The sequence below is a fragment of the Pseudoliparis swirei genome, chromosome 1 (assembly GCF_029220125.1).
Source record: "Pseudoliparis swirei isolate HS2019 ecotype Mariana Trench chromosome 1, NWPU_hadal_v1, whole genome shotgun sequence".
Taxonomy (NCBI): domain Eukaryota; kingdom Metazoa; phylum Chordata; class Actinopteri; order Perciformes; family Liparidae; genus Pseudoliparis; species Pseudoliparis swirei.
In genome coordinates, this window is record NC_079388.1 from 13,542,912 (window position 1) to 13,560,236 (window position 17,325).

Consider the following 17,325-nt stretch of genomic DNA (forward strand, 5'->3'; position numbering starts at 1 on the left):
TCATGCATGTTTGATCTGGATCTGATATCCTTTGGACATCAAACACACTGAGTCTCTGTTGTCTCCCTCTCTCCTACACACTTTCTCTTTGTTTGTGGGTCCCTCCGTTCTCCTTCCAGTGTTTGTGTGTGCGCACGCCATATTGGTATTTCATACTACTCAACTTTACTCTCGATAAATTGTTTTCCTTTGATGAGCCAAAACCATCAAGAGTTGCTTTGACTCTATGGTTTTCTCTTCTCTCTTTTTCCTTCCTACAACTCTTTGCTTTCTCTGAGTGGTTCTCAACTCTTCCCACTCCATCTCTCTCTGAACATCTCCTTCTCCTTTTCAGTTTTCATTCTTTATTCCTTTCTTAAGTCTTGCTGTCCTCCTCTGCCTTCGGCTTATCTTGAAAACACACACAACCACATTCATGCAGCTCAAACATTGACTTTCAATTCCTTGGAACATCTCGCCTTTGTGTTTGAAGATGTACTTTATATGCTATAAAAGACAGTGTGTGTGTACAGTGATAAATCTTCGGGATGAAAGGGAAGGCTAGCCACCCTAGGAGGTAAATTGAGTTAAATTGGGTGATTGATAACGTAAAAGTGGGGCAAACATTAAGCCCATTTGGGACACAACGGGGTGTATGCTCTCCATGCAGCTTCTTTTGTCTGCTCCTTATCCTTTTAACCCTCCTGTTACCTTTAGGGTCAATTTGACCCCATTCAATGTTTAACGTCGGTGTTCTCTGTTTTTCACTGTGTCAAACATATAAGAAATATCAACTTTTTTATATATTTAAAGGGCTATTTAGGTAGTCAACAAACAAACAAAGTACCTCACACTTAAACTTGGGAAACAATATTAATTCTAATAATTTTCTGGAGGTTTTAATTGCTGGGGTCAAATTGACCCCGAGGGTAAAATATGTTAGTAAATGTGAAGGTAACAGGAGGGTTAAAGGCAGACCTTGAAAGAGAGCCATACGTTATGACCTATATCCTTCAATTATGCGCTATGGTTGAGTGCTTTTAGCCTTGTTCATCTGAAATGATTCAATGGATGTAGCATCAGTTGTACATTATCTACCTCAGCATGTGATTGGTTACCTGAATGGGTCCTTATGTTTAAGAGTGAATAGCAGAAAAGAAAAGTTGCATACATGTCATCTAAGTGATGCAGATGCTTCAACCAAACAGGAACTTTCACATTAGGGTAATTATGTGTTATTATCCAGCTCCACCTGACCTATAATTGAATATAATTGTCAGGTACTGTGCAATTAAGAAGGGCTAGCAAAGTGTTTACAACTAAGGAAGAACAATGGTTAATTGACAGTGTAACTGCAAAGCAGAAAGTGTGGCTACAATTACAATAATCTAGAAAACAAATAATGCAACCGGATTTATTACAATTCTTTGTCCCTCTCCCTCATACACAAATCCATGTCACTGTCTATCTATCTAGCTATAGGCTCTTATACCCTTTTTGCACGATAATATTTGATATGGGATATACAGGACTGTCTCAGAAAATTAGAATATTGCGATAAAGTTCTTTATTTTCTGTAATGCAATTAAAAAAACAAAAATGTCATGCATTCTGGATTCATTACAAATCAACTGAAATATTGCAAGCCTTTTATTCTTTTAATATTGCTGATTATGGCTTACAGCTTAAGAAAACTCTAAAATCCTATCTCATAAAATTTTAATATTTCCTCAGACCAAGTTAAAAAAAAGATTTATAACAGCTGAGTGTTTGTCAAGGCTCAGGAAACCCTTGCAGGTGTTTCGAGTTAATTAGACAATTCAAGTGATTTGTTTAATACCCTACTAGTATACTTTTTCATGATATTCTAATATTTAGAGATAGGATATTTGAGTTTTCTTAAGCTGTAAGCCATAATCAGCAATAAATCAGAATAAAAGGCTTGCAATATTGCAGTTGATTAGTAATGAATCCAGAATGCATGACATTTTTTTTTTTTAATTGCATTACAGAAAATAAAGAACTTCATCACAATATTCTAATTTTCTGAGACAGTCCTGTAATAGTAACATGTGTTCACCCTTCATTTGACCATTCAGGCTGTTGCCTTGTAAATAGCACTATATTTTCTCTAAATGTCAAATGTTGCCATGTTTTTGACTGGCGGCAGGCAAGCTACAGGTCTGAAAAATAAAGCCAATGCAGAAGTGCCTTAAACTTGCAATATTTCTAATAGCCGTGTGTATCAACGTAGCTAGCAGATCAATATCATCGTCGTAGGTGTGAGCTAGGATATCACACTGTTTACCAACTGACAGATCTGATAGTTAATCGTGTTACTATATACCACACATATTCCTTTCACTTGGAAATGTCACATGACAGAAGCTGAGGATGCACTAACGACCATTTCACTGTGACTCAAAATGACCTACGCAGTTTCTTTCATATAATGAAAGCAACCACGGGACATGTGTGGGATAATACTGCATCTTCGAGAAATAATGAACTATCCTTTTTTCCCCTCTCTCTTTCTCTCCATTCCTTGTCACACTCCTCAGGACATGGGTCCTACCAGCATGCCCTCTGTGCCCCTCATGGTGGGCTGTGGCGTTTCCTGCACCGCTCTTCTCGTCCTGCTGCTAATCTACGCTGCCTTCTGGAGGTACATGTGCACGCACCACATGCATTGATGGCATTGTGTCACTCTACTCACACATTGCTCGTGCAGACAGTGGAGATTGTTCTCACTATTCTGGCTCCTGCAGCTCCAATACATAAAGACTGCAGTTTGTGTGTGTCCTTTGCCATGCCAACAGTCCAATGAGGCCTAATAAGGAACAAATGGTTCAACTACAGCGGGTGGTGGGGTGATTAGCTTTTAGTAGCACACATGACAGATGGTAAAATCAAGCTAATGACTCTGTACACTGTCCAAACGGATACTGTTCAGTCTGTCAATCTGTCATTAAGACTTATCTCATATGTCTGTCCCCTCTCTTCTACGCTCTCTCTCTCTCTCTCTTCCCTCTCCTCTGTAGATACATACGTTCGGAGAGATCCATAATCTTGGTGAATTTTTGCCTCTCCATCTTGGCCTCCAATTTATTGATTTTGGTGGGACAATCTCAAACGCTTAGCAAGGTAAGGCACAGAACAACATAGAGAGAAAAATCCCCACACTGCCCCCACACCCAAGCAACTGGATTTCCACCATAAACCATTGTCAATACAGTTATGATTCCAGTAGAAGTGCTCTTGGCCAAGCCTTTTACAACGGCTAGAAACAAAAAGTGGAGACGAGATTTAAACAGCTGAGTTCTCAAAGTGGCAGGCTGACTTGGCACACTGCACTCTGAGTACTCTGACTAAGCAAGACTGCACTGTATAGTGCTCAGTATCGATCTCCTTATGAAGCACAGAGCCAGGTTGAACTCTTGTTCTTCTGAACAATATTAGCTATCAGACTCATTTTATCCTTTTATGCTCTTTCTTTTTTGCCGACGTTTTCGTTTTCTACATCTGAATAGCCCGAAGAAATGATTCATGATGACACCTCTGAGAAAACTACCATTTTGTATTTCTTTTTAACAATGTCTCCAACAGTTTTATTCCGCGCTGACTTTCGTTTTCTCCTTAGGGTCTTTGTACTGTGACTGCCGCTTCCCTGCATTTCTTCTTCTTGGCATCCTTCTGCTGGGTGCTGACAGAGGCGTGGCAGTCCTATCTGGCCGTCATTGGCAAAATGAGGTCACGACTCATTCGCAAGCGTTTCCTGTGCCTCGGCTGGGGTGGGTACTTTGGTCTTTATTTGATGCAGAAAATGGTGATGCTTGAAACGGTAGCTACCTTGTTTCAAGGGTTACTTTCTACATTGTTCAAATGACGGACCCTTTGCAGGCATCCTTGAGAACGTTTAGTGCACACACTCAATGTCTTCTTAACAGGATGGTTCAGATGGTTGTCAATGGGATTGTCTGAGGTACTTATGGTGCCTTTAAATTTTTTGCAGAAATCACTCAGTTGACTGCGTTACATTTTAACAAGTTGGAATACGTAACTACTGTGTGGTCCAGCCAGGTTAGCTATTATTAGCAGTACTAGTTTATAACTACACATTACAACGGTATTGTGCGCATACAAACATCGTCGCATCGTCATCACAGAGAAGTTGGACGGCCTTGTATGTATGACTGATTTGATGAGACCAATCAAAGTCAGACAATAAGCAGCATATCGCTGCAGCTTTTTCTTTACTGTTGACGTGCGGTGCAGCCATCTTGTTCGTCCGACTCTTTGAGTCATAAATATGACTTCAGGCGGCGTTCCAGTAGACATTCCCAACTGGTTCAAATGAAATGAAGCATCATCCATCGTCTGTGTATTACCTACTGTCGATGCTGCTTGGAACACCCCCAGTTTGAAGAAATGGGCAGTACCAAATCCAAAGCAAAGCAATATACTGCTGTGGACAGATGAAGCAGCAAAACCTTTTTCAGCCAACAAAAAGTCAGGCCCACATAAAAGAAAACTTTATCTCTTTCAGTGGATGCTATATGATAACATTTTCACCACTTTATCTTGCTGTCAGATAGCCATTTCCGACAGGGAGGTGAACCGAAAGTGACACTTATCTATTCACTCTTTAAAGTAAAAAAATATTCTAAACACAGGGTACAATACAACTACTTTTTCGGTCCTCTAGATGGCTTGAGTACTAATATGCTAGCCAGTGCATTGTGGGTTAATGGCTTAACTTTTTTTAGTGACTGCTTTTAAAAGAGACCATTCAGGTTGTTGGTTCTGGTGTAACGCGTAGGTGCTATTGTACATTTCCGTGGTTGCTGTTGCTGGAACTAGGAACTCTTTGTGTGAGAGAGAACTATCTGGAAAGCAAATAAAAGACGCTTTCATGAATTGGCTGCGGTTTGGTGTGTGACTGGAATTTGTGATGGAAAGCGTCAGGATGTTGTTGTTTTTCTTCAAAAATAAAATGTAACAGGTTTCTGTTTTGAAATTGTTGGCTGCATTATGCTGAAAAACCTTTGTTTGCGCTCTTCCCGTTTATAGCCCATTTACTTCGCTGTTATTTGCTACTTTAAGAACACAATTTCCTGAAGGACATTCATTACAGTTTCTTATATAATCTTATGAACTACAGCCAAAGCTAGAAGTGAATATGTTCATGCACACACACTCACAGTATAAACTAAGAGTAAACTTAATCTCACTGCTTTCAGCTGATCCATCTCACTTTATATTTCTGTACTCGCAATAGGGACCAGTGATGTTGGAGGATAATCATAATAGATGATCAAATATGTGTAACAATGGCCAGATGTTTTGATATGGCCTTCGAAATTGCAATCACAACCTCTAACACCACACCAAACCATGCCACACACACACACACCTACAAACACACACACACACACACTGTCTCTTCATTTCCTTTGATATTGATCCTACCAGTCTAATCTGGCAAGTCATCAATGCCCTTACTTGATAAAGAGGAGGGAGAACGTATAGATAACTTTCACTGTACAGTCACAGATAAAGATACAGTGTGTGTGCATATGCGTGTGTGTGTGTGTGTGTGTGTGTTAGTAGGGAGGGCTGGGGCTGCTTTCGACATGAAATGCATGAAACAGTCAAGCAGAGTGAAGGGGGTCAAACAAGTTATTCTCCGCACGTCAATTTCGCCCCCCCCCCCCCCAACATTTCTGGAATAAAATCAGTTGCCATGGAAACAGGAGATTTGGGGAGTGCCTGGAGCTGTGTTAGATTGGCAGGCGACACATGTGTAATGTATAGGTCCGTGTTTACTGCATTATACATCAGTAAACACAAGACTGATGTGCTCCAAATGAAACTTTGCCTTTACTGGTTAGTGGACCAGTCTGGCTCCCACCATCATATTTGTTAATGTTAATGTGACTTTTTCTAATTGCTTTTCATTTGCAGTCATAATCACAGCTTTGTTAATTACTTGAATATTTCAGAGCCAAGCTCATTACGGAGCCAGACATATTTCCTTCTTTTTCTGGCACGTACTCAGTGACATTCAGTCTCACTCTCTTTCCCAACACAGACACAGAAATACACACACACGCGCAGGCACACCCACCCTAATTAATAGCTAATTAATGCACAACTTATTGACCACTCTTAGCTATTGCTCAGATTTTATGCACTCTCTTTTAGTCCCCCACAATCACATTCATAGTGTTACTCGCTGTCGGGCATGCTGCATGCCTCGGTGACCTTTGGCAGCGTTAATGTACACGAGAAATGCTAAATCAGAGCTTTCCTCCCTGCAATGAACTGGGATCTAAGCCCAGATTTCCTGCCTGCAGCTGGACCTGTGTGTCAGGGAGCACATGTAGCGTAGCTACAGAGCACCACGTCAGTTTGATTACATATGCACACATCACACGCTGGGCCATATTGGGTTGTTCGCACGAGAGAATCTTATTTGGCCGACATGCTTCACCAGGCTTCCTTGTATCCTTTGTCTCACCCTTTTGATCTTTTCCTCTCTGTGTTCCTGCAGGTCTTCCAGCTCTCGTCGTAGCAGTGTCGGTGGGTTTCACCAGAGCGAGAGGTTACGGCACGGCGAGCTAGTGAGTGCCACTTTACAACCCCCTGCACTGTCCTTCACACCAAGCATAATATGATTTAAATATCACTCAATATCAGCACAGCACCATCTATTGCCCTTTCACCAAACCATTCCAATCCTGAATCCTCCTTTTTCCCCATGAAGGCTGAGCTTTATTTCATAAACTAGTCTGTTCATACTTTTGATTCAGTGGCGGATCTGCTATAAGCAGCTGGATATATAAAGACTGACTGTATTTTTTTTACAGTGTTTGTGTCAACAAAACAATCCATTCAACTATCTATCCGATTCTTTATCAACGCTTATTTGTGTTCTTTGTCACAACTTCTCTTAGTATGCATCACATTCAGAACAATTCTTAGTTGCTCATTTAATATGAAAATGACACTGTTGTTTATGCATTGTAAAGATTATATTAAATATATATATTTAAAATCTGAATTATTTCCCTAATTTAAATAAGTAAACAGTCTAGGTTCAAATATTGACCAAAATCAAACTAACATGTCTCTTCAGACTTGTTGGAACAAAATAAATAACATAAACAACAACCCTCGAAAAGTCTACACTTTTTATTAAAATAAATGCTAAATTGTGTCAGGAAATATGTGACATTACCTTATTCTAACTGAGACAATTTAAATCATTTTAATGCAAGGAGAAATGCAGAAATCTCTCAAATGTAATCACCCAAAATATTATGACTGAGGCAGGAAATGTTGTTTATTTGAGACTCCATCACTAAGGTAAAAAGCGTGACTTAACTCAAAATAAAAATAAAACCTCATTGACGAGACAGCCATACAGTATGAAGTGTGTTTTGGATATGTTGTTTACGATGGAGCTGAGCATTTACAAGCAACATAATTGCTATTAAACAAGATGTGCCAACAACGAGCTCTAATACCCAGTAAATGGTAGAATTCTGAAAAGGCATTTACAACTTGGTTCCCTCTTACTTTCCTTTCACATCTCATTCTTCAAAGGACTGCATACTAGCTTTTTGGCTGTGGGTTGTCCATCTTAATTTTTATTGAGCTGCAATTAAGGAAAATTATGAAGCAGGGTGTCAGTATGCTCTGATGACATCACTGGAGGACACATTTAAACTCATTAAGTCTTAGTAGCTTTCACACCCAAAATAAATTCCAGTTTTTGGGATATGTTTGAGTTAATGTGCCTAGTACATTTTCTTGTCACTTAGGGCAATATTTACAGAATCAAGCAGTTACGCAGCCAAATACAAAACTGCTTTATCCCTTACTGAGGACATTCATGATCCTTAATTGGTTGTGGTGTTAAGTGTTTGGCACTCACAACAAGTGGGATGTGTGACCTGCATATCTTGTTCTAAGTACTTTTTCAAATTTTTTTTTAGTTGCTGGTTATCCTTGGAGGGCGGTCTGCTTTACGCCTTCGTTGGACCTGCTGCTGTCATTGTATTGGTGAGTCGGTCCAACTCTTTTAAAGAGGTTATACTATTATTCTACACATATTGTGTGAAGTTAGCCTTCAAAAGTAAGAGCTGCAGCTGACCTTGAGGGTTTGTCCTTCTCCTTTCACTCCCTCATGCACATGTAAGCATGCAGATGCACCCGGGGTGTCCACAACAAAATGATAAGTTGAGCACTTTGCTCCTCGAGTTTATAAATGTCAGCTCAAAAACGCTAAAATATATTCCGACAGACAAGAGCTTCCTGGAGACGCAACGGCAGCCCTGCAGCCACATCTCTCACTCGTTTCAGTGCTTTCAAAGTACGAGTCATTTCACCCAATGTATTTTAGGCTAAATATATCTTTTCAGACATGAATATGTGACTCACAGTGTGCACCACAATCATATGAGTGTGGCAGTGCTTTGCCAATTGGTATAAAATAGACATTTACAATACAATAACATAAAAGCTTTATATAGTTCTGCAGCAACATGACTGCATTGATTGCATCTCTCTGGTGTTTTAATCATCTGTTGTGTGTCGCTGTATGCAAACGTTTCTAGCAGGCTGATATCTGCTTTATGAATTCCTGGGTGGATTTTTGTACACCTAAGTTTAATAAGTCAGGATGGAGTACTAAACTTAATTTCGGTAATTGCTGGCGCCGCTGCTGCTGTTGTGTTTCTGCTCGTGCATTGGGATTGTTCCTTCTCCGGTTACTTGCTCACTCACTGTGTAGCACATATCAGACAGAAAGCGTGGATCAGACGGTGTCACAGGTGTGCAGAGTGGTGTGCATTTTTCTGGAAGTAAATTCCTGACGAGAGTGTCACAGTTTGACAATTCGGGACACGAGGGAACGCAGGATGATGTAGTGCTGAATATTCATGATTATGATAATGTTGTGGCTTCCAATACTACTATTATTTAAAGGTTAGAAAACACAGGACATGCACATTCACACTCACAATACTGTAAGACACACACGGTTGGTTCTTGATCTAACGAAAACCCCATTGTACATACATCAATAATAGTAGAACTAACACAATCTAGTATAAGAAGGGTTAGGCCGATGGTGTGTCCACGTTTAAGAGCTCAAACGTTCAATTCAATTCAGTTTATTTGTATAGCCCATTTTCACAAATTAGAAATTTGTCTCAGAGTGCTTTACAATCTGTACACATAGACATCCCTGTCCCAAAACCTCACATCGGATCAGGAAAAACTCCCAAACAACCCTTCACGGGGAGAAAAAGGGAAGAAACCTTCAGGAGAGCAACAGAGGAGGATCCCTCTCCAGGATGGACAGGTGCAAAAGATGTAATGTGTACAGAAGGAATCATTATACACAAATTAAAACACAGTAATAACACAATCAATGAATATGACAGAGTGTATGAATAGTTGGTAGTCGGCATATTCCATGATCGAGACCTCCACGGTCCATCAGGCAGATGGAGGTAGAGAGGAGGAGTGGGCGGAGTCTCAACAGGGCCATGGCATAGTTAGTAGTAGGCATATTCCACGATCCAGACCTCGATGATCAATCAGGCAGATGGAGGTAGAAAGTGGTTAAAGCCATCTTGTAAAACCAAAGGACCGTTATCCTCATACATTGAGTCTTGGAATTATTCAATAGTGCTCTCTCTGGAATGGTTCCAAGGAACAGCAGACTCCACAATGTCGATTTACTTTCCACACCACAGCAGCTATGTCTTGTTACGGTCCCCAGTTCCCCGGTGTTGTTGCCGGGGCCCCACTCTAACACACATCTGTTATGGTAGTGGGGCATCGGGCAGAGAAACACAGACCTTCCCACAGGACTCTTTCATTAATCAACCTGGCTCTGAGCAAATAGCAGAGCAAGATGATGCTGACTCACGAAGATGGGACTGGACATGACTGGCATGTCAATAGTGCTCTTGCAATCTGGACCATCGTAGGTAGCTGTCAGCAGCAACACACACATGAGGAGTAAGGGGATCAGAGAGAGAGAACGTTTTTTAGCCTATTGCAAAAGCTGCCAGATGTACCGTAGATGTAGCAGAGAAATAGGCTTCTGCAAAGGCTGCAAAAAACTCGAAATTCAACTGACACATCAAAGTCAAACTTTACCTGCTCAACCACTCCACTCTTTCTTTAGGATTTCCAGCAACCGTGTATTGAATCTATAAAATGTTTCTGCACAGGCAGAAGTTGCCAACGGTGACAGATGAAGGAAGGAATCCAGGCAGACATTCAGTGTAGGACCTTGAATGCGTTGCATACACAGTGTGTGAATGTCATGTGTTGCAGAAGAAACGCTGAGGTCCCAAAGAATGCCAGCAGATGAATAACCAAACAGAAGCTCTACAGGTCTAGATCTCTGTGAGCGTGGGCCGAATAGAATCGTTATCACTGGGTCACTATGGCCAGATATTTGACAAGCTTAACTCGTGGCTCCTCATGTGTGAGAGAAGCCAGCGAGTGTTTAAAATATACAGAAATTAAGTAAAACAAGTCTTTTGGACCACAATGCAGTTGTTATGTTTGTTTGCAAGACAACATCCAAGAGTATTTTTAAATTGCTGCTCATCAGCATTGCTCTCATCACTGCCACTAGTAGCTGTAATGTCAATTAATAGTTTATTAATACTGCAATAATCAATTACCATAAGTGAGTAATTGCTTACTACAAGAAATATACGCTTGGTCTATGCTTTTTCAATAGAAATGTGAAATAAGCTTCAGGCTATATTCTTGCATAGGTGCAAGCCCGAGAGACCCTGACAGCGAAGGCACCATCACTGCCCGTCTGAAGTTTATAGGACAATTAAAAAAAGGAATTGTCTTTCCTGTACAGTGCATGAACTGAATCCCTGTTGGCAACACATCTATAATGTCAGTTCTAATCAAACTGTTCCCTCTGTCTCTCTTAGGTCAATATGCTCATTGGAATTGTGGTGTTTAACAAGCTCATGTCCCGAGACGGCATCTCAGACAAGTCTAAAAAGCAACGAGCGGGGTAAGCTAACTTCCTAAATCCTCTGCATCTCTCTCACACACACACACACACACACAAAGCTATGCACAAAAGACATCAACACACACCGCTTACTCATCCATCAACACAATTCTTGTTTGGAACCGACGACAAATTTGCTGCATTAAATAAATCTCACTGGCAGACACAAACTCAGAGAGGAAATATTTTCAAAGTAACTAATTCCAACCGCTTTCATGGGTCTCTGAACGCACACCTACTTGTGCACCTGTGCCTCCCGGTAAAAGAAATAATGAAAAATATGGTCCAATTTGGCATCAATATGACAAGACATTTGTTATGTGCTGTTGCTCTATGAAATCTATCAGCATTTCACATTCAATTTCACATCTAATTTTTGAAGTATTATGTGACATAGTGGAATATGGTGGATATGAAAATCGATGGCAGATGGAAACCTAATGATATACTGTGAACACCAGGATTATGTGGGTGACATCATATGCACTACTAAAATCCATTATTCTTTGAGCCATGCATACATATGATGTGCATAAGACATGCATGTGTATGCATTCACCTACAACATTAAAGCAGTAGGTGGTTGTTCATCATCTTTACTAATCTTTTGAGTGGAGATTTCCTCAGCTCTCGCAGCCAAATCTATGTTTTCATTTTGATACCTATTGATTTTGCTTTTTTCTTCCTATTTTTCTCCCTCGCATTGCATTTTTCTTCAATGTGTCTGTCTCTTGCACCGATTTAAATTGACAATTGGTGTGTAGCCGGCAGGGTTGATATTACCGATTGGCTCTCTGGGGGATGATAAGCTTTTGTTAGCTTTTGAATCGACTGAGATTAAACCGGTTGATATGCACAAACGCACCGACACAGATGCACCCTTCTTTGTTGCAGGCTGAGTCCTCGGTGTTATCGAAGTATTAAGCACATTCCTCCTCAGATACTCTGCAGAGTGTGTTTATAGGTGCGCACGTATCCCAGGAGTTGCTTGTGTTGCTAACAGGACAGGCTGTCATTAGCTAAATGTATTTCATAATGAAGCCGTGGGGATGTGGCTGGCGCTAAAGCAATGAGCTGTGATGGGACGCTAATGTAGCATAGCCCGTGCATGGCCCCATCATTCTCCACTTGCGGTGTACAATACTACACACACACACACATTAACAAACAAACACACACACTGTTTCTCTTCATCTGAGTAGTCAACTGTAAGTAAACAACCAGAGTCTTCTCTTCCTCTTCGTCCTGATAAAGCTTCATTGCCCTGTGGAATAAGACAGTTGCTGTACTTCCTCTGTGTCGCTGTATTCTGTCGATCCACACTATTCTGCTGTAACATTGCAATGTCCGTCTCTCCACTTGAATCAGTGTTTGTAATCTGAATGTTTTTCATTGCTGCTACTTTTTAAGATCTGTTTTTAATTTGCCTTTCTTTCTTTCTTTTCTCCCCCTCCCCACACCCCCCTGTTTCTTTTCCCCACCCTCTCCGTGTTTTGTCCACTTTTTCCTCCTTTTTTTCTCGTTCTTTTTGCAACTGTGACACCTGCACATTCACCTTTTTGCTATTTCTGAAACTTGTCTTTTTGCATATATTCCCACCCCCACTCCCCTTTTCCTCTCCACATGATGTATATGTGTGTGTTTTTGTGTGTGTGCGTGTGTGTGCGTGCGCTTGCATGTCCTAAAGTGTCCCAGCACGTAGCCGAATGCTCCTGAAATGCTCCAAGTGTGGTGTGATCTCTAGCACCGCTTTGTCCAGCGCAACCGCCAGCAGCGCCATGTTAGTCCATCTTCATCTTTCTGCGGTTTTTTTCTCTCTCTCTCTCTTTCTCTCTCTCTCTCTCTCTCTCTCTCTCTCTCTCCCTCCTCCATCCTTTTAATTCTCGGTAACGACTTGGATGAAAAGGAACAAAACCTTCACGGCAAGCCACCACAATTTAACGAGACCATGTATTGATCCAAAGTGGATTTTCCTCGGTTCCTGCAGAGCAAACCTGACCTGTGTCACACAGTGTTTGTGAATCATTTTTAGAGTTTGTTTCAACTTGTTTTTCGTGCAGCATTGCAGAGGCTTCACACAACAGGGCCGTTAAATGTCAGGAAGAATGCAAACTGTGCGGCATTATGAAATGTGTTTTCTGCCTGTGTCGCTACTTACTGGCTCTCGTTATATTCGGTAATGCGGGGAACTGTCATATCGGTTCCACCACCTTAAGCTGGTGTTCAGTGAACACGTCATATTTCAGATATCTCAGTTCAGCAAGGTAATGAGGATATACTGGCAAAGCATTTAAGGAGTGTAACATACCATCATTATAACAGCTATATGACAGTATGTATTGGAGCTGCATGTTTGTCAAAGGTTCTGTTTAGATCATCTCTCAGGGAGATCGATGAGGACATTCATTGTCTAATTGTTCTGAGGGTTACACATCCTGGTAAAGTAGTGTTAAAATGTTTGTGTGGCTCTAGAAAAAAACTTGTCAAGTCAGTATTATATCCAGCTACAATGTATTTTATTATTTTTAGTCCCACTAAAAGTCCCAATATCTTTGCTTAATGTTGCATATTTTCTTTCCTCCGTATTTAATTGCCCACATTATCCAAAGAATGCAGAGCCTCTGATAAACAGTGTGCTGATATAAGCAGTTTAGAATAAAAAAAGGAATGTAGAAACACAGGTTGATATTCATGTTATTGTATTTTTCTATATGCTATGTTGTCTTTGAAAGAGATGTATTTCCTGTGTATGAATATGGTTGGGTGGAGTAATGTCAACCCCATTAGAGAATGAAAGTTCTCTCCCACCCGGTGTGTTGTTGACTAAGCTTCTCCTGCTGAGAGCCGGTAAGAAGCAGTCAAAATGCTGCCAATCTTGGATCTTGTACCTTTTTAAGATGTTTTACTGCCTCCCTCCAGCATCTCCTGTTGAGTCTGAACATGTTTAGAGAGGTTACAAGAAAAGGACAATTTATTATTTGCTTTTACTGGAATTTTGCAATCTTCATAAGAGTTTTGTTATCACTGTTTCTTATTCAGAGCAGCGTATCTATTAATGAAAGACGCTTCTTCCGTTTTTGCTCCTGCAAACAATGCTGTGCATATTTAAATTTGTCCTTGTGCAAATCTTTCATTATGGCTTTGTGTTGACTTTGGAAGAGCGCTCTGTTTAAAGTAGGAACTCTGTTCTTGGTTGTGTTGTTTCACGATTGAACGCTAATGGGGTGAGATTGCCTATTTGCAGTTACAAGTTTGTATCAGATACTTGTCGTCCCTGGGAAAACACGGGGCCATTATTGACTTTCTTTCACACAGCTTTGCTGAGCTCAGATCCACCGACATCTTTGCCAAACACTTATTTTCTATTATTATATATTTGGGAAATCCTGTGAATAATCTGCTTATAGAAATCCTAGCGTGAAGCCATAATATTCCTGTAATTACTGAAATAGCATGAAAACACAAGAAATCATCTTAAACATTGCTGGTATTACACACTCCCCTATTCTCTGTATCATTATTATATAGTAAGCCTGGTCTATTAATACCAAAGCTTTCAAGACTTGGGAATTAATTTCTAGAAAGAGATAACAACCACCATTTAAAAGTGGGACAAAATATGCCCATATTTCCTAATGACTTTGTAGAACTTTGAAATGTAAAGGCTCATTAAAAAACACTTATTATGTATGATGGGGTACACTTTCAGCACTAGAGTGCGTCTTTTCACATATCATTTAGGTTATTACTGTTGCTGCACTGAACCATATTGTGTGGATAAACACACAGTCAACAACAGCTGGGAAGTTTACACATTAACAAGAGCACAGCTTTGGCTTCATTGCTCTATTTTCTCTTAAATTCATTGCCGCGGACATGCACATGTAAAGATGCGTGCATATTTCTCAGCGAAGTCAGTCTGTCAAACTGACGGTTAAAAAACCATGAACATTTTAAATTGGTGTCTGACTCCATGCACACACACACACACACACACTGACTCCTCAGAAGCCACTGTGTCAGTACCTGTCAATGGCTTGTCTTCCCGTCCCTGTTTGCCCCATCGCTTCACAGTCCACCAGCATGAGACTTCGGCGCACATCAACCATGTAATTGTGAGCAAGTGTCAGTCTCGTAACTACATGTATCGACGTAATTACACATCATCTTCCACTTTTCAGTGGAGGTTATAAGTGGGATGCAAAAACTCTTGTGAGCTGATCTGCTTCAAGACTGATTTCTAAAACTGATCTGTGTGTGTGGGGGTGTGCATGTGTGTGTGTGTGTGTGTGTGTGTGTGGGGGGGGGGGGTAAGATTATGTGATTTACCAAAAAACCGGCTGGTCTGCTTTGAGACTGAACCCCTTGGCACTTCTCCTTCTTTCCCCTCTTATACCACCACCCCCCCTCCTCCTCCCCTCCTCCTCCTCCTCCCTCCCTCTTTGTCTGCATCGCTTTCTCTTCCTCTGGCAGGGCGTCTCTGTGGAGCTCCTGTGTGGTTCTCCCCCTGTTGGCATTAACCTGGATGTCAGCGGTGTTGGCCATAACCGACCGGCGCTCCACACTCTTCCAGGTGATGTATCACAGCAACACTAGCAGACACGTATGCGCCGTTACCAACAAACATGCACCTGTGATGCATGATTGAAAATCAGCTTTAAAATTGAATGATGCAATAAAAAATTACACTTTGATATACAAATGTGTTTTGTAGTAAAACAGCCTCAGTTTTTGGAGTTTATTGCTGAATGTGTAGTGTAAATAGAGAATTAAATAAAAGAAAAATAATAGGATCACCATTAAAAGAATTCAAAACAAAGAAGAACCTACAATCTGCGTCAGGATCATCCGCACTGACAGTCTAGGAATGAAAGTATGAACGGCAAGGATGATTAATTGTGAATAAACATGATTTGATGACTCATTTCTCCAGTGATTATTGAGTCATGTCATTACAATATTAACGCAGGATATCATAATGCAGTGGTCAGAGTGCCTCAGAAACAAATTTTATCGGGGCATATTTGTATAACTATAAAACCAAGAAAATTATGATTGCTTTTCAATTTTTACCATAGCTCAGAATAATAATGAAAGCTCAAGGTTGCTGGTTGTCTTGGTAACATGATACACTTTCTATTAAAAATCATTCTGCATAATTGGGGAATCAGCCGTATGCTTACATCTTTTTGAAGTTAGCTGTTCCACATTGAAATGCCTCTTCTGTCGGAGAAACTGCCAAAATGCAGTTATGGTGCCACATATTGATAAAAGTGACTTATGGTATGTATAGTGGGTGAAGAGCATGTATAGGGGTGCCTGGCAAACACAAATAACTTTTAAGGGGGTGCCATGTTTTAGGTTTGGGATCCACTTCAATGATATATTTCTTACCTCCTCCAGGTCCTCTTTGCCGTCTTTGACACGGTCCAAGGTTTCGTCATCATCACTGTCCACTGTGCCATGCGCCGAGAGGTGAGTCCGGTTCTCTCTTTCCGATAAGCAGCTGTGTGGCTCCCAGAAACATTGAGGTCACACATGTTGAAACTAGCACCACAAAGTGACCTCACCAACATTCACTGCCTTCGACAGGTGGGCTTCGTGTTTTCGCAAATGTCATGTTGGTTTCCGTGTCAGTCAGAAGTCACGGCAGTAGGCGGGCAAGTCAGACATGAGAGAGATTAGCACGGTATTAATTTCCTATGTTACTGCGCTTCTTCGCCATAATGCAGTATGATAGTACAGTATTGTCCATCTGATCCAAGGCTTACCAAGATGCTGTATGGAATAAGACTCTAAGTCCAGACCTAATACCCCAAGTGCCTTTTATGCCACAGGTTTTGCTGCACCCCCAGGGATGTAGAATGTTAAATTCATTGTCCACATACATGTAGTCATGCCCTTGAGACAGTTATTCTCACACACACACTTGTTTTTCCATGGTCTAACTAACAATTACTAGATTTACAATGTCATCAGCTTTCCATGAATGTGTTGCTGATGCATGTACACCACACACATACTTTTCTATATCCAAGAGATCACTGTGCTATTAAGCGTAGTCTAAGTGAATTCTTAAATGCTTAGCTGCATTAAATCCGTATCACAAAAGCGGCAGGGATCAGGGTACAGTAAATCCAGGAATTATTTCTTGTAAATGTCGAAAATCCCCTGCATAAATCCTTCATAGCTGCTGAACAACAGGCAGAGTGGTGTGGCACATCGGAGGGAGGGAGGAAGGGGAAAGGAGGCAGGATGAGTAAGCATTATGGTGCAAAACA

The 17,325-nt window shown here is 40.8% G+C and overlaps 1 protein-coding gene across 1 annotated transcript in view; it reads left to right on the forward strand.

Annotated features, from left to right (window-relative positions):
- adgrb2 (adhesion G protein-coupled receptor B2) overlaps positions 1–17,325 on the forward strand; it is a 211,605-nt gene that overhangs the window by 155,543 nt on the left and 38,737 nt on the right. The window contains exons 18-26 of the mRNA XM_056417315.1: positions 2,541–2,644; positions 3,021–3,123; positions 3,620–3,770; positions 6,533–6,602; positions 7,980–8,046; positions 10,959–11,044; positions 12,732–12,824; positions 15,518–15,617; positions 16,448–16,519. Of these exons, the coding sequence (XP_056273290.1) occupies positions 2,541–2,644; positions 3,021–3,123; positions 3,620–3,770; positions 6,533–6,602; positions 7,980–8,046; positions 10,959–11,044; positions 12,732–12,824; positions 15,518–15,617; positions 16,448–16,519 (846 nt within the window). The remainder of the gene's footprint in view (positions 1–2,540; positions 2,645–3,020; positions 3,124–3,619; positions 3,771–6,532; positions 6,603–7,979; positions 8,047–10,958; positions 11,045–12,731; positions 12,825–15,517; positions 15,618–16,447; positions 16,520–17,325) is intronic.